The sequence below is a fragment of the Pongo abelii genome, chromosome 2, assembly GCF_028885655.2.
Source record: "Pongo abelii isolate AG06213 chromosome 2, NHGRI_mPonAbe1-v2.0_pri, whole genome shotgun sequence".
In the NCBI taxonomy this organism is placed as follows: Eukaryota; Metazoa; Chordata; class Mammalia; order Primates; family Hominidae; genus Pongo; species Pongo abelii.
The window spans coordinates 69898790-69917363 of record NC_085928.1 but is presented as its reverse complement, the minus strand read 5'-3'; the positions used below and the strand labels follow the sequence as shown (position 1 = coordinate 69917363).

Genomic DNA, 18574 nt, shown 5'->3' with positions numbered 1-18574 from the left:
ACTAAGACAATAATGTCCCTGTACCTGATTACCTTCTGCCAAAACGGCACTGCTCAGGGTTCTGAGCACATTCAAGGCAGGCTAGGCTAAGCTAAAACATGTGGGGGGTTAGGTGTATTAGATGCAGTTTCAATTTACCATGGGTTTATTGGGTCATAGCCCCATCGTAAGTCAAGGAGCATGTGTAATAAGAACACAAAGAAATATATTTGATGAAGTATAATAAAGGAGGTTTACACTAAAGGCAAAACTCCATTTGGATGTTAATCCAAGCACAGAATATGAATTGGTGGTGATCTGATGAGAGGTGGTCTGATCTCCCCCAGCATGGCCTTCCCCTGAACTTGGTCTCTCCACGGTGGCCATGAGGCCTCTGCCTAAACACTGCTACCACTGGGATGTGGCCACATCACCAGGAGTTCACGTGGTTTTGATTATTAGAAAGATTTTCCATACTAAGCTGAATCCGTACCCCTATAGCTTCCATCCACTGGCTCTAGTTATAGTTCTTGAAGTGCTTAGAATATTTTCTTCACTGTGAGGCTATGAAGACAAGTGCCACGTATATATCCTTTCTAAAGTTCCCTCTCCCCTCCCAAGCCTAACACATATGGGTCTTTCATTTATTCCCCACATGCTGGACAGGATCCTTTTCACCTACATTCCCCCCTAAAATGTGGCACTCACAACCAAATACACAATTCCACATAAATAGAGTGGTAGGAGAAAAGTGCAATAGTTCCAATACTAGATGTAAGAGCTGCACCACTCCCACCCTCTCAAATGGTAGACTAGAGGGTCTCCACGGACTCTTCTAGCCCTGATGTTCCAAGATTCTAAGAGGAAGGTACCTAAGAATAGATTCGTTCATGCAACAAATATTTACTGCTTTTGTACTAATTTTATTATACCCTCCCTTGGCATTTATAGACAACCCAGATCAAGGGTTTTACAGTCCAGCTTGGGTCTGCAGGGCATCCTCTGCAGTTGCCAGTCCTCTAGAGGCTCAGGAAGTGGGCGTTCCAGAAGCGACAACTGCCTTCAGTGACAGCATGAGCTGCCCAAAGGCTTCCAAGCACCTTAAAACCTATTCTCTTCTGAAGAGCCTTCCAAGTTGTGAATCTTGGAACTCTCTGTCCCTTGTTTTTATTATGCAGATACATATTCAGACCTGTTTTTGTTATCTCAGATCCGAAGTCTCTGATTCAAAAGGACAGAGCCTACAGAATAATCATTCAAAAAGGGAAAGTTGAAAGCAGTATCTAAATCCAAGGCATTAAAGTGGCCACACTATCAAAATCTTTGGCCCACTAAGTTCACTTTTAAGAATTTATCTTACAGATTCACACACACAGAGAGAGACACACATACACACACACACACACACACAATGTGCATACATATATATACATATGTATGTTTATTTTAGCTATATTTATAATAGAAAAAGATTGGAAATCTAAACATATCTCAGTAGGAAACTGGTTCAAACAATGTACAACCATACAGAACAATCCTATTCAGCCTTAAAAAACAAAAAGGAAACAATAATATATAAAAAGATATAATGTTAAAAGAGAAAAGCGAAGTACAGAACAATGTATCACCATTTCTGTAAAAAATGCTGTAAAAAATGTATGCTACCATTTCTGTAAAAAAAAAGAGGACTGCATATTTTCTTGCATGTACATAAAACATCTCTAGGAAGATTCACTAAGAATTGGTAGAAACTGGTTGCCTCCAAGAACTCAATGGCTGGAAAGTTGTGGCAGCAGGAAGACTTTTTGCTGTATATTCTTTTGTGCCTTATGAATAATAAACCATGATAATATATTGCTTAAAAATAAAATATTTTATCATGTAAATAAACTAAGTAAAGGTATTATGATGATACTATTGCAGTTGCTGTAAAACAGCCAAAATACAATTGAACACCTAATAAAAATAATCTGGTGATAACTATAATACTCATCTGGACTTTTCTCCAGATAGGCCCATTTTACAGATTTAAAAACATAAATGGAAAGGTGAGAGGACTCACTCAAGATTCCACGGTGAGCCATTAACAGTTTTAACTGTACTTTGGTAATCAGCCCTTCACAAATTCAGATGGAATTCAGTTTGACTCTGACTTTTGTGTTTCAATCGTGTGGCCTTGGGAGAACCCCTTTTCTTCCCTGAACTAAGTGTCCTCATCTATATAATAATAACATTGGACTAGGTAGGCTTTAAGGTTGATTTTATGACATCTTGAACTTTAGGTCAAGAAAGGTAAAACAATATTTCAGGCTTCTTTTTTTTCGTGATAACAATTTGCACCAATCCTTCACACAACCCCTCATCTGTTCCCTGATGAGAATGAATCAACATGCTCACAAAAACAGAGCTTTGTATCCGTAACAAAAACCTCTGCTCTTCTTGTTGTAAAACCTCCTGAGAAAAGGGATGTCAGTGCTGAGCATTTCAATATGACACAGAGATGCAGGATAATCTGTTCAACAGAAAGGAAAGCTATTAATAAAACCCTTGAAGGTACACAGGAAGATGGAGTGATAGCTTTTAAGTACTGAGTCTCTTAGTCATCTTCAAATGAAGATTTAAAGATGTGCATCTGACACGGAGGTTCAAAGCAAAGGTCCAAAGCAAAATTAAGTTTAGGCCCAAAGAAATAAGACAAAAGATAAGTATTACATGAAAATAGAAAATTATTCCCATAGTTTAGGTCCTTATTGATGGTCCCTGTAACAATTTGTTAGTTGGGAGAGCATGTCCACACTAGAAAAGTAACAAATTTCATCCAGACAAAGCATTTAGTGTTGTGTGCAATAAGTCTACAATAAAGATTATTGTACACTTCAGTGAAGACACATGCATACATTCAGTCATAGGAATTGGAGAAAATAGTGAGTAGTTCACATAAATAATACAGTTGGTGTTAGTTTCATCCGGTTGAGCCAAGCATTTCTGGGACGGCTGAGAAGAGCAGAAACTGAAGAAAGGAAGAGATTGCTTCAATGGGTCCCTGACTCACTTGACCAGATCTCTTTGCTCAGAGAGGATTCATTCCACACTGATTTGCTGCTCACCTAATATGCTCAGATGCTGTTCAGAGCACTGGAATGCAGAGGTGAACACCACCCAAGCAAGGTCCCTGATCTCACAGACATCACATTCCAGGGAGAGAAGACAGTCAGTCAACAATTAGTCTTTTGGTTTTTCCTTTTCACAAATAGTTTTTGAATGCCTACTGTGTACCAGACACTGTTCTAGGCCTGGCAGACAGTAGCAAACATGGCAGAGTCCCTCCTGCCACAGGGCTTACATTCCAGTAGGGAAAGAAAAGCAACAAACAAGTAGGTAAATAAATAACTCTGGACAGTGCCTATTATGAAGAAAAGAAAACAGAGTCTGGAACAGATACTGACGTGGAGGAGTGAGGAAGTCTTTTAGAAAGAGAGGTCCAGGAAGGCTTTAATGAGATGGTGACATTCATGCAGCTCTCAAATGATGAGAAGCAGCCAGCCATGGGAGGATCCCAAAGAAGACGATTCCACACCGAGGAAGCATGAGAGTCAAGCCCTGAAACAGGAGCAAGCCTAGCATGTTTAGCAACCGTAAGAAGGGCTGTGTGGCTGTAGCCCAGAAAACAGCAAAAGAGTGGAAGGGCACAGGCCAGAGAGGTGGATGGAGCCCGGGTCGTCCAGGACATTTACATCATAGTAAGAAATTTGGTTGAGTTGAAATACACTGGGCGGTCATTAGAGGACTTGAAGGAGGAGAATAACATTTGATCTACATTTCTTTTCTTTTCTTTTCTTTTTTTTTTTGAGACGGAGTCTCGCTCTGTCGCCCAGGCTGGAGTGCAGTGGCGTGATCTCAGCTCACTGCAAGCTCTGCCTCCCGGGTTCAAGCCATTCTCCTGCCTCAGCCTCCTGAGTAGCTAGGACTACAGGTGCCCACCACCACGCCCAGCTAATTTTTTGTATTTTTTAGTAGAGACGGGGTTTCACCGTGTTAGCCAGGATGGTCTCGATCTTCTGACCTCATGATCCACCCGCCTCGGCCTCCCAAAGTGCTGGGATTACAGGCTGTGAGCCACCGCGCCCGGCCTGATCTACATTTCTAAAAGATGGCTGTTGGGGAAGAGTCAACTATGGTGGGATAAATGTGGATGGAGAAAGAAACTAATTAGGAAGCTAGAACAGTAGCATCATTGAAAGATGATGGTGGCTGAAATAAACATGGTAGCGGTGGAGGGGCTAAGGAGGGGAGAGATAGAGGATACATTCTGAAGGGTGCACCAAGAAGAATCCTGGTGATGGTAGGATGTATTGGGTAAAGACAAGAGATCAAAGATGAGTTCTAAAACAACATGAAAAAAAAACCCGATTAAAAAGTGGGCAAAGGACTTGAGGAGATATTTCTCCAAAGAAGATATACAAATGGCCAACAAGCATATTAAAAGATGCTTAATATTGCTAATCATTAGAGAAATGCAAATCAAAACCACATGAGGTATCACCTCACACATCAGAATGGCCACTATTCAATAAATAAATAAATAAATAAAACCCAGAAAAGAACAAGTGTTGGTGAGGATGTGAAGAAATTGGAACCCTTGTGCACTGTTGATGGGAATGTAAATGGTGCAGCTTCTGTGGAAAACAGTAAGAGGGTCATTGTAAATCCTCAGGAAGACTGGCCAGAGAAGCAGTGGGATCCTCAGAGTCTGTGTAGAATTGACCAGAGAAAACCACAGATTGAAGAAAAGAGCTGCCACTTGGAGGAAAATTCCCGCATGAGTTATAAGCTCTGTGGGAGACCTTGCTCAGTGGGGCTGGAACCATGAGAGTCAACTTTAACTACCTGCTGGGCCCAGTGGGTGAGCCATCTTATGATAGTACCTTTCAGAAAAGAGCTTCCCTGCTCCCCTGCTTCTCCTCTCTCTCTCCACTCCCTGAACCAACTGCCAGATGCTGGAGGGCGGGTGAAAGCATGACGTAGGGTAGGGTAGGGAGAGAAGTGTGCAAGCCCCCGACCACTGGCCAGCCACATCCACTGCAAGAAGCCAGATTACAGCAAGCTCCAGCTAGGGTAGGCAGAAGACGTAACTATAAACCAAGGTCAGACTTTTATCACTACATGAGACCAGGTATTTTAACTTTGGACTATAGGGTTTTTGTTTGTTTGTTTGTTTGTTTATTATTACCTAAAAGTGATCACAAAAGTCATGGGACCATAGGAATTTCCATCTAGGGGTAGACAACCCTCTGAATACATTTTGAAGGGCTATGAGGAGATAAAAATAGTTACTTCCTAATTAAACCCCAAATGTTTGTTCAACAACTCATTACTTAGTTTTTGGCCTGAGCAACTGTGTGAATGAGGGTGTGATGGACTGAAATAGGAAGATTTGGGAAGAAGCAGGCTTGGGGTAGGGAAGGAGCTCAAGAGTTCTCCTTTGGACATGTTAGGTTGGGATGCCTCTAAGCCAAGTGGATATGTCAGGTAAATCAGTCTGAAACTCAGGGGAGAGGAATACTTTTTTAAAAAAATACTCATTTTCATAGAAGAGTGGAGGGGAAGATGGGGAATGTAGACAATTATTTTGCAGAGCAGTAAAGCATTAGGGAGAATGAATGACTAGGAAGTGGGAAGCAGGCTTTACAAGAAAGCGAGAGGTCAAAGACAGAGAGGAATGCTTTTGAGAAGCATTAGCAAAGAGAGAGAATTTAAAGCCACGTGACCAGATGAAACCAACTAGGGAGAAGACATAGCTAGAGAAGACAGCCAGAGACTAGTCTCTGGGGCACTTCTCATTCATGGCTAGAAGTCAAGCAGAGAATGGGGTTTGAGCAAAGGAGACTGAGAAAGGGTAACTAGACAAGTGGCAGGAAAACCATGAGGACCAGGCAAAAGTGGTGGAGGGGAGAGGCAAGGGAATGGTTGTGATGGGCCATGGAATCTGAACTGGATAATATGGACGTAAGGACATGTATGTGGGGCCCGGGATGATGAACAGTGAAAAGTAAGTAGCAAGGTTACAGGAATGAAGGTCACTACGGGGGTCAAAGAGTTGTTGGTGTGGGGACAGCTATGAATAGGAGGTCAGAGCAGGAAACCTGAGGGAGGGATTCAGTGGTGGTCCAGGAGGGCAAGAGCATGACAGGGGGCCGGCGCAGAGGTGTGATGGGGAAAGAATCTGTTAGAGGTGATCAAAGAGCTGGGCATGGTGGCCCCTGCCTGCAGTCCTAGCTACTTAGGAGGCTGAGGCAGGAGGATTACTAGAGCCCAGGAGTTCGAGACTGCAGTACACTGTGATGTCACCTGTGAATCGCCACTGCTCTCCAGCCTGGGCAACATAGTGAGACACCGCCTCTTAAAAAAAAAGTGATTGACAATCAGGTGGCCTGGGTTTGGAAGGGGTGGGTGGTGAATGGTTTAAGAATCCACTGGATAGAGAGGCCTGGAGATACAAACCCCTCTTTCTCACCCCTTACAAGGATTATCCTTTTTCACCTAAGAGGGCTTGAGGAGTTTGAAGCTGGTCAGTTGCCCTCAACACTTCCTGTCTGAAACCCAAGGCCTGGATGGACTCTCCTTAGAAGCAAGAGAGAGGGCATAGTCCTGTCTTCGGTGAGGCTGCCGCTAGGTTCCTGGGAGTGAGCAGGGTCACCAGAGCTAGCAGACGGCTGGGCCTTGATTTCCCTGGATCTCTAGTTTCAGGAGTATTCAAAGCCACCACATAGAAACATCCAAGTGCTGCTTTCCTGTCCACTCGGCTGGAGCAGTGGGTTTCCCCTGCTACCTTCTGTGCCACCCTCTAAGTGCAGGTCTTATTTGTGGGCAGAGCACACGGAGAGGACCACTACTCCCTCCACCCGACGCAGGAGTGTCTTGGCCAGAACTTCCACCTGAGCCTTAGATTGAAACATTACAGCCAGAAGACACCCTATGTCTTAGGCGCCACTGAATCTGTTTTCCAGCCTGTTAAATGAGGGGATTGAGCTAGATGATAGATGAGGTTCCCTGCAGCTCTTGATAGTCTAGAGTCTAGTTCAAATGCCCTATTTTATATCAACATGAGGAAGCAGGGGCCAGGGGGAGGGAAAGTGACCCACTCCTAGAACTGCATTAGTCAGACAGGCAGCTCTCTGGGCAGGGAATGCTTCTTTCTTGTAGATTCTTTATTATTACATCCTAACACAGTATTCATTAAATGAATATCCATGTAATGACATTGTTACGGAGTGGAGATTTTGGTGAAAATGGGGCGAGAGAAAGGCATATGAGAGGAGCTTTGGCTCCTTCAGTTGAAGGACAGCATTTGGTGAAAGGAGCACACCAAGAGGAAAATAGGAAAGAGAAGGGGAAGGTGGCAGCACACCACATTCCTATACGGGCAGCCCTTAGTGCCCTCCAGCAATGACTGTTCCTCACCTCACCCTGACCGTCATTTTATATCTCCAGCATTCTCTGTACTCCCTTCTGCTAATGCAAACTGCATCTCTTCTTAAAAGCTAATCCAAGTCCCAATTTCTCATAACAAGTTTCCACGAATCCAGAGTAAAATGAAAAAAATATATACATATGGTGAATTTGTTACAACCATTGCTACACTTAATTAGCTTTGTCTGGTATCTTTTCCTACCTTTTTGCTTTCTGTGTGATTGTTTCTTGTAAACTGCATAAAGCCAGACTGTTTCCTAAAAATCCAACCTAAGAAACTGTCACATATTATTGTGGGAACACGTCTTAACCTTTGTCCTGGTGTCCTTATCTGTAAAACAGGGTTGTAGCGATGACTGAGTTAACGCTGGCAAAGCCCTTAGCCCTGGCATGTACTACACACTTAATAAACACTAGCTACTCTTAAGAGTTCAGTTTAATCATTTATAGGGATAGTGATTATTGATATATTTGAGGTTACTGGGCCATCTTATTTCACATTTTCTATTCACCATGCTTTTCCTTGTTTTTCCTATCTTTTCTGCCTCAGTGGCTTTATTGTTTTCCTGAAACCCATTTTCTGGAAACAGGTGTTCACTAAGAGTTGCCTTTAAAACCTTAAAATGGATTCTTAAGAGTTCAAAGTAGGTCGATGCCTCCCAAACAATACTAATACCAAGAGCTTCAGAATGCTTTGATATTCTGATCTCCCATGTCCCACATGATTATCTACTATTTTATTTCCACCTTGTTTTAACCAATCTCCACTCCCCACCCCCAAATTTATATTTACTTAAAACTTGCCAATGTGTTTACCAACATATTTGCTCACCACTGCTTTTTGTATACCACTCCTTTCTTCTGGGTTCCATTCCATTCTTACTAAAGAGCACCCTTTAGTAAGTACTTTTGCCCATCACAACTTAACAAACAGAAGTCTGGATCTCTGACTGTATCTTGCATGAAGGACAAGCTTAGCTGGTTTAAAACAGAACTATCCCACAGTTCATCACCATGATATTCTTTTACTTTGCTAGAAAAAAAAACAAAAACCAGCCCCTGACCAGGTTATGACTTTTAGCATTTATTCAACTATTTTCCCTTTCTGGATAGAAATCAGCAATGGTCCCAAAACACATTTAGACAAATATGCTTCTATGAAGCCTGTATTTCTACAAAACTGTGACAAAGTGGGTAAGGACAGTGTCTTGACAATCAGATTTGGGCCTTACATTATGCTACCATAGGTTCTCTTGGCCCCACCCCCTTCTTTAGGTTTTTAACCTAAGTAACACAATACCATGTATTGCAAATAGAAAACAAATGATTCCATGTCGATGTCATGCTTTCAGAAATTCAATATTTATGTTACCAAAATGTTTTCAGTAGATACTCTTTAAAATTCAAATAGTTATATTAAAATAGCTCATTCAACAATGTTCCCTAGAAAGTGCATTTTGCAGTGAAGACTTATTAGGCATGAGAAAGTCAGGGCTGCTCAAAATCAGCTATTACATAAAAGATATGATACAATTCTTTTAAGACTGTGATGCAGTTCTTATGTGACCCAAATGGAAATAAACGTCATGTGGAATCCTGGGGTTTCAATTGTGTGCTTGTAATTCCAAAGTTTTATTATGGGGACCAAAAAAAATTCCCTGCTTGCTGCCTACCTGACTCCCATTCAAGAAAAGACATTTACAATAGAATGTCAGCTTTGCTGTCTATTCATTTGACACCAAACCAGCTGGCTTCTTTGGAGAGCACTAGAGTAAGAACAGCTCTAGAATCTTGCCAGAAAATGTATCCAGCTATCCAAAGACTGGGTGTGAAACACTATAAAAGTATTTCTTAGCCATTCCCCTCAGAGATCTTAAATACAAGTTGAGTATCCCTTATCTAAAATGCTTGGGACCAGAAGTGTTTCAGATTTTGCATTTTGGAATATTTGCATTATACTTACCAGTTAAGCATCCCTAATCCAAAAAATCTGAAATCCAAAATGCTCCAGTGAGGGTTTGAGTGTCATATCAGCACTCAAAAAGTTTCCAATTTCAGAGCATTTCCGATTTCAGATTTTCAAATTAAGGATACGCAACCTACTGTATATCTCTAATTTGAAACTAGGGATAATTAGAACCTATCTAACTTTCTATTACATTAGAACATGAAAAGTATTGTTGGTCTTTGTTTGCTTATAATTCCATAGAATTGTTTTGTTTTAGTCCCTTTCAATTTTGGACTCTCAGCTTTGATAGTTAACGGAAATGAAAGCCTTGCATTTGCTGTGACATTGACACTGATGAACTCCAATGTGATTCTTAAAACCCATTAAGACCCAGAGAAAAAAATTCCTTTAGAATACTTTGGTATCCCGTTTTGAAAACCTGGCCATATATTTTATTAAAAGCTAAGGTCCCAATAATTCCATTTCCGAGAATGTAATCTAAGGAAGTAATCATATATATGGAAAAAACTATATGCACCATGATGCCTTCTAAATTATTTGTAATTGGAAAAAGCTGGAAGTAACATAAATGTCCAAGTGTAGAATGTCTGTGCAAAATGGCACACGATCCAGATGGATTGTTATACAATCATTAAATAGTATTGAGAATGCACTGTGGAATCTTTCTGTGACAAATGAAAGCACTGTGCGTGTGTGTGTGTGTGTGTGTGCGTGTGTGTGTGTGTGTGTTTATGGAGGTGATCCTAGACAGGTGATATGAAATTCTGACTTGTCCAGCTTCTCTTGATACTATTGGGAAGTTGGCAGACACACAGGCACTTACTAGCATGAGCTGACTTCCATAACTTTATTCTAATATTTTGTATTTTGGAACCAAAGGAGTCAGAAGATGCATGCATCAGTTCCTGGGTGTCCATTTGTGCTGCCAGAAGAAAATACAACAGACTGGGTAATTTATAGACAATAGAAATTTATTTCTCACAGGTATGGAGGCTGGTAAGTCCAAGATCAAGGCACTGGCAGATTCCATGTCTGGTGAGGACTGCTCTCTGCTTCCAAGATGGTGTGTTGTTGCTGAGTCCTCCAGAGGGAACAACGACTGTGTCCTCGTGTGGGGGAAGGGATGGAAGGAAACAAAACCACTCCCTCAAGCCCTTTTAGAAGGACCGTGACCCCATCTATAAGGACTGTGCCCTCACGACTTAATCACATCCTAAAGTTCCCACCTCTTGTTAAGTTTCAACACATGAATTTTGGGGGAGACAGGGATAAGGAAAGAACATGGTGATTAATGCTGTCCTCCTGGACTGATTTTCAAGCTTTCTATGGCAAGAGTTTATAGGCAAAAACAAAATCCATCCATTGCATGTTTGATAGTGCCATGAACCTCTCTTTTGTTGCACTCATCACAGATGTACATTAATCTATATAATTACTTAATGCTCATCTTCCCTTCTCATCTACAAGCTCCATCAGGGCAGGAACTGTCTTTGTTTTGCATATTACTTGACATATAGTCCTAATAGTTGAAGGAAGGAAGGACAGGAAGAGAGGAAAGGAAAGAAAGGTAAGGGGAAAGAGGAAAAAAAAAAAGGGGGGGTGGGGAAGAGAAAAGAGAAAGAGTGAAAGGGGAAGAGAGAGGAAGCAAATTTTTGCACAGGACGCTGTGGTCCGGGTGACAGTACACTAGCAAACCGGGAAAGCACACTCCCATTTCCACTTGGAACACAGCAAGGCCAAGAGACTGAAATTGACAGGAAGGCAGGGCTGCCCTAGCACTTGGCAGGTTTGCATCTTGGGGCTTTATTGGGGATGGCATCCTAGGCAAGGTAGGACTTTCCAGCAGGGCCAGCCCCAGTGCACATGACAGAGCAGCAGTGAGGAGGGCAGATGCTGGTAGAAGTCTGTCGCAGGGAGCAGCAACATATGCAAGCATGGACTTGTGTCTGTATTCTGAATATCTGGACCTGGGGATACCCAGAAATACACAGAAGGAATGGAGAAATGCCCCCTTTAAGGTCTCAGTGCAGGTAGGGAGTATAAAGTCAGTATCATGGGTGTTAATGTAAATACTTGTTTACAGCCTCAGATAGTTGTTCTTAAGGATGTCTAAAAAACAGACTAAAAACCAAAAAAAAAATTATTGAAATGGTAAAAAATGTAATGGTTGTGGTTTTCCCTCTTACGTCCATACTTTTATAATATGTACATAACAGACAGAAGTGTTTCTCATTTGAATAATTGCTACTTTCTTTTATCGGATGCTAAGAAGTTTGAAATCCATTGTTTCTGGTTTTTTTTCCCCAGTTCTAGCCTTCTCTATTTTGTCTATCACTGTTGACACATCAGTCTTTACCATACAGTTTTGTTTTTAAAGGCATACCTCCCTGTATTATATACATGGTCTTACGTGTATGAATTCTTTTTTCAACTAGACCAGTAATCCTCAACATGAGGTCGAAAAAGAAAGACGAGAGTAGAGGATGAAAGGATGGCCTGGCATACTAGGCCATCTAAAGTGCATCCAGCAGCTCACCTGCACCCCCACAAACCATAAGCACCACTGCCATTCTGAGCTGATGTTGATGGGAGATGTTATAACTTTGAGGGGAGTGAGGAGGTAGAAAGAGTTAATAACTCTGAATTACTGTAAGTTTGGTGAGAACTGTATTTTCACCAAAAGGTGAATTTTAAAACCAGAAGTTTATCAGTTTCAATTTTGGATCTATCACTTACTCTAAGTTCCTTAATCTTTGTCAGATGGATATGAACATACATTTCTTTCAGTGTATGAATATTAAACATATGCTAAGTGCTAACAGATAGTGCTCAATAAATGCTCTTTAGACCTTATTTTTCAGGTAGACTTGGGAGTTCCTTTACATTACAGGTTTCTCAATCTTGGCACAACTGACATGTTAGACTGGATAATTCTTTATTGTGGAGTGTTGTAGGCTAAAGTGTGCCCCTTAACCCCTGCCACTAAACATGTTAGAAGTCTTAATTACCGGTATCTCAGAATGTGATGGTATTTAGAGATAGGGTCCTCTATCTAAAAAAGAGGTAACTAAAGTAAAATGAAGGCATACACATGGGCCCTGATCCAATGACTGCTGTCCCTATAAGAAATCAGGACACCAGTCCTGCACAGTCATGCGCACACAGAGAAAAGACCATGCAAGGACACCATGAGAAGGCCACTGTCTGGAAGCCAAGGAGAGAGGACGAAGAAGAAACCCTACTGATCTTGGACTTCCAGACTCCAGAATTGTGAGAATACACATTTCTGTTGTTTAAGCTTTCCAGTCTGTAGTATTTTGTGATGGCAGCCCTGGCAAACTAATACATGAGGGTTGGATGTTTAGCATCACCCCTGGCCTCCACCCATTGATACTGGTAGTACCCCTCACCACCCTCCACCTCCAAAAGTGTCTCCACACATTGCCAGCTATCTCCTGGGGGGCAAAATCTTTCTGCCCACCCCACTGGGAACCACTGTTCTAGACGATCTTTGGCCACCTTTGTATTCCCAGTGTCAGCACAGTGACAGATACAGATAACCAAATATTTGCTGAATGAACTCATGTGCCTGCTTTCCCCATCTTGGGTCTCACCGCTCCCTCACAAACTCCTTTTGCTGCAATTAAATAATTACTTCCAGTTTAATTTATAGACTATATAATTTGTCATGAAACAAGCAGTTTTCATTTTGACATAATTTCTGACAACTCAGTGACATAAATATAGCCATGTGAGCTCCTATTTTGTTTGACATGCTCACTTACCTCACATCAGTTCTGCTGATAGATTTGGTAACCAGTGCTTTTAGTTTCCTTAATGCATCCCTCAGGATTTCAAGCAAATGAAATTATTATGACAAATTTTTCTATAGCCATTTCTAACACAGGGAACTCATAAAGAAATCAAATGTCTGCACTTCACTGTGAAAAACTAAACTCTCAGATAATGAGACTCCACACATTATCAGAAACCCCAAAGCATACCAAAAAGACAAGGTCAATGGAGACAATCTTTGGAAGGGGAGGTCATAAATGTTGAATCTGGCAAATCATAAATTTCTTGTCTTAACATTGCCGCATTTGCTGTCATCTCATTTGAAAGCTGATGTGCTTGGGTTGGGTGGTGGCAGAGGGGTGGGAGTTGGGGGATGCTGGCTCTGAAATGCCAGAGAGGCATTATGAACTCTGGAAGCATCTGGCTACTGGTAGACATTTTACACAGATAGCAATTTCTGACCAATCCATTTCAATGATTTCTAACCCATACTCAACTATCCAGAGGATACTGTTTTAAGAATATTATTGTAAACTGATACACTCCATTTACAAAATTCATTCATTGCATACTTTTTGTTTAATAGCTTGGATTCAGTGTTACAGATTTGATTGACCCAAGTGAAAAAATACTGACACTAATCATTTTTAAGTGCTATTTCAGAAGAATATGCGCAATGTTTCTAAGTTATTGTGACTTTGTGACTGTTGTGGCTTTAAATTATAATACTAATATCCTACTCTGAGAACTGTGTAAGACACAAGTCTAACAAACAACTACATTAACCTGGGGCAACAACCATCATGGAGCTGCTGTAACACAGGCACAGCGGTGGCCTGCATCGGTACTTACACACACCAAGGATGTGAACTGACATCCTGCCTTTCCAAAAACATAAACATTTAACTCAACTGTTTCTTGTAATAAAGAAGCTGAAAGAATCCTTTTGTGAGGTTGGATTCTCCATGGAAGAGAAGGAGAATGGCCTAAGGACATTCTGAAATTTAGATATCAAACCAAACCAAACCAAACCAAATCCCTGTGCCAAAGTGCCAAAGAGTCTACCTCCTCTGCAAAGCTGGTGCCTGTGTGAAATGTCAGTATTTTTAGAGAGAGATGTTTTAGAGGCAGGAGGCAACTGACCAAGTAAGAATATTTTGTAACATTTTTCCCCTCTGGAAAAGCAGAAAAGAATGAACATCAGCCAACCGTAATATTTAGAATTTAGCATCTTTCCTTGGGCATTTATAAATAGAAAATCTAACTGTGGCAACCAAAAGTACCATATGCTAATCAATGCATTTGAAGTCAGCAAAAGCCCACATTAATGCCTATTACGCTTGTTTCTTGGTTCAATCTCAGCACTTTCAGCGGCTCTTGTGCGGCGATTCTGTCTTGGACTTATTTCTGTGTCTTGAAGATCGTTTCTGAAGACAGAAAAAAGAAATGACATCTTAGAAAGTAATGATTATTGTACAGCAGTTTCTAGTTTACAAGTGTTTTCACACATATTATTTCATTAAAACCTCGAAATAACCCTCTATTCTGTTGATGAATTCATAATTGTTATTATTAGTATTTCCACTTTATGAATTAGTGAGTTAGCAAAGATCACAGATAGTAAATGAGTTCTGAACCCCTTTTTCTGAATTAAAATTTAGGAGTTTTATGCTTCTGTTTAGCATGTAGAGGGCTGGGAAAAAAAGGCAAACAAAAAGCTGCTCCCATCCTAACAAGAAAAAGCCAGGCAGTCTAACAAAATCTTAACTCTGTTTGATCCTTCAGAGACCTGAGGTTGTAAAGGAACTAAGAAAGCAAAATTCCAAAGAAAAATATGCCCCTCCAAAGATGGGCCACACTTCTCTCACTTTTGGCAGAGTGTTGGAGAACGAGGTGGCAGCCATACAAACAGGTAAAGAACAATCAGCTAAGATTTTCCTCATTTCTTAGGTACAGGCTAGTATTGCAGGCCCCTGACACAAGGAGAGTCTGCACACACTTGCCAGCTCTTTTCCACGAGCCTCTGTCAGGTGCTCACAAGAAAGACTGGGAGCAGGACAGGAGAATGGAGAGGGGCCACTTCAGTGGCTACTGGGGACAGGAAGAAGTCCTGCCTGCTTTCCTGAATGCTTCTCTCCCATGAAGCATAAGCTTTTCAATTGCTGAGGGAAACACAGGAAACTCCCCCTGGGGCTCTGGCAAAGACCCATGGCCTCTGGGGAAGGAACACAGGTGAAATCAGTCTGCCTCAAGGGGAGGCATATGACCTCATTTGCAGGAACGCAGGCAAAGATTCACTGCTGCAGGGGAAATGGCAGAAACTAAAACCTCTACCTTACAGAAGGGGCAGTAAATCATCTCCAGCTGATGACCTTACACTGACACCAAGCAGAGGTTTGGTCAAGTAGCCTGATACCATGGGAGGAGGCGGAAGTGCTGAGAGAGGCCCACTCCTGAGACTCAGGCACACAGGGCCTACCTAAGACTCAGGCTGGACTGAGATAACAGTGAACCCCGGCTGTTTCCCACCATGAGCCTAACAACAAGCAATAAGCAGGAGCAGGAAATGGCTGAGGGAGAGACACGGACATGGTGAAGATATGCCCCTATTTGGTGCAGGAAAGCAAGCATGGCTGAAAGGAAAATGGGAGCAAAATCAGTGAGAAAAACCCTCCGGCAATCCAGCCCCAAAACTAAGCAGAAGTCAAAGCAGCCACCTGCTAGAGTAACTTGAAGTGGATGCACTGAAGGTCACATTAGTCACTAGGAAACTCCAATCCAGGTCAACTCTGAATTACCCAGCTCAACTCCCAACACTAATGACCCAATAGAAGGATGTGCATTTCTAGGCACAAACACTATTGACCTCAGTTCCTATGGTCCTTCACTGCATGGCCAGCATTCAAAAAGTAAGATACACAATGAAGCAAAGGAAAAACCCATTTCGAGATGGAAATTCCTTCAATAGGCTTTAAGTGCAATACATAAAGTTGATAAAAAGACTTAGTGAACTTGAAGATATGTCAATAAAAACCATCCAGATTAAGATACAAAGAGAAAAAGGAGTATGTGAGGGGGTGCACATAGAATAGAGCAGCCAAGAGCTGTGGGACAACAAAAATGGCATAACATGTGTATAACTGTAATACCTGGAAGAAAGGAGAGAAAGAACTATGGAAAATAAATATGTAAATATATACGGCTGTGGATTTTCTAAAAATGTTGAAACACATCAAATCAAGATCAAAGTTGGTCAAAGAACCCCAATTATGATAAATACCAAAAATAAACAACCAACAAACAAGATCTCTCCAGGATTTGTTGTTGTTGCTGTTTGCTATTATTGTTTAGTGACTTTTCTAAACCAATCCTATAAATATGTATTCTTTGTTGTATATGGCAACTAAAAGTGTCTGCTTGATTAGCTTTGTAGTCCACTAATGACTGAAGAGTTCCTTAGACATCTGGAACCAATATCATACAGAAACTCAGCAAAACCAGTCTTTGCTGAGGGGTTGTGTGTGTGTGCTGGGGCATGCAATCAACATTCACTCAACACTCAGTGGACAACTCTGCCTTAGCCTCTACTTCCTGCTTGCACACAGCCTCATGGCTAACCAGAGGTGAAAGTTTAGTGCTTCCTTAGGTCTTTCCTAAGCATGCACAGAAGCTCTATGAATGAGAGCGGCCCTCTAGATTCCCAGGAATATTTTATAGCTGTTCAAAACCCCCATGGAAATCTTATTCTTCAGCTTTTACCATTAGGCTTTTTGGTTAGCATATCATTTACCCCAACTGTTATCTACCACCTCAGACAGCTGCAAAGCTAGTCAAATGCCTCTAATTGCTTTCAACAAACACCCTTAGAGAAAAGGCTTTTTGAATTGAGCAAGCTCCAAGTCAGGTAATGTAAAGACAGTCTTGCAAGTAGAGTCTTCCAGGGAACCATTAGACAGGCTAAGTAAAAATTCTCTGGGAATGTGGCTTTAAAGGGGCTCCAACCCCACTCTGCCTTCTCTGCAGGCTGTCAGCCTGCTGGTCCTCACCATGACTGCAGACTGTTGGCTCCCAAGGCCACAGAGGAACTGGAGAGAGAAGGATGAGAACAAAGCCAGTCGAATCACCACAAAGCTCACTGTTGTCACTGAGATTCAGACATTTTTCTTGAATAAATGACCCCTACCTAAATTGCTGCTGCCTTTGGTTAATTTTCAGAGTTTTCCTAAAAGTTGATTCTGACAATTTTTGCAGTTTTGTTATCGCTTTTACGGAGCAGAGAATTTCCACCATTTTTGCTATCACTCTTATCATTTTTACTTTTTTTTCATGTTTTAGTTTATGTTCTTAAAATCTCTCAACTTTCATCATGTCAAATTTTTTATCTTAATGTTTTATTGTCTTTACTTATTTGACTTCTGACTCTTTTTAAGGCTTAAGTTTTAGTGGGATGTTCCTCCTTACTTTTAACTTCTATTTTATTGCTCTTTATTCTCATACTTTGTTTTTAATAATCCTTTAACATTTTTCAGTAATATTTTCTTTCCATGTTTCCCCTCTTTGATTTGCCTTTATGATAGCTGCACAGCTATTGAGGTAGTGGAAGAAGTCATCTATACTTCTTCCACTTCCTTAGGAGGGGAGTTCCTGGCAAGGATCTCAGTGGTTCTCCCAGAACTATTCTCTAAAACACCTCATCCCCTAAAATGCAAGAATCCTAATAGAATAACCCAACCCATATTTTTTTCCATGCATGTAACACATTGACTTATTGGAATAACACTTAATAAGATCTCACAGGTACAACAGGTTTTTAAATTCTTGGTCTCCAGCAGGTATTACTAATGAATTTCTTTTAGTAAAATTTGACAATAGCATGTTAGCCAGATGGGAGGATATTCCTGGGGAGGGCCACAGTGAGGCATCTATCTACTGTTAAAGTGTTGAATCTACTGAATGCAAAAACATGCCTTAGGAGATCTGGCCATTCATCATCAGCCTGCTTCCAATACACATTATTTCCAGGATGACCTACTTTCCTTCTTGGTAGGCCCATAGAAAGAATCTCTTGGTGTGTGGCTCTCCTTGCCTCATGTTGATTACAGAGAGTGGTCAGATCAAGGACCACTGTAAACAGGCCTGAGTTTCCTTTTATTCATTTTTTTAAAGATGGGATTCACTGTTTTCTTGCTGCAAGTACTTTCAATTACAGTAACTGTATCATTTAATAAACATGACAGGCTCATAAGTGCTGCAAACAACTTCTTATGGGTTTAAGATGAAATGTAGACTATTAATAGAGAAAATGATTCTTCCTTTTCTGATTTTATAAGATTAGATAAAGTTATTTTCTAAAATTTTCTT

The 18574-nt window shown here is 41.1% G+C and overlaps 1 protein-coding gene across 2 annotated transcripts in view; it reads right to left on the bottom strand.

Moving 5' to 3' along the window:
• Positions 1 to 10375: 10375 nt before the first annotated feature.
• RAD18 (RAD18 E3 ubiquitin protein ligase) overlaps positions 10376 to 18574 on the bottom strand; it is an 86054-nt gene continuing 77855 nt past the window's right edge. The window contains 1 exon segment of one of the 2 annotated variants that reach the window (NM_001132147.1): positions 10376 to 14640. In NM_001132147.1, the coding sequence (NP_001125619.1) occupies positions 14538 to 14640 (103 nt within the window). In that variant the 3' untranslated portion in view covers positions 10376 to 14537. 2 annotated transcript variants of the gene reach the window in all.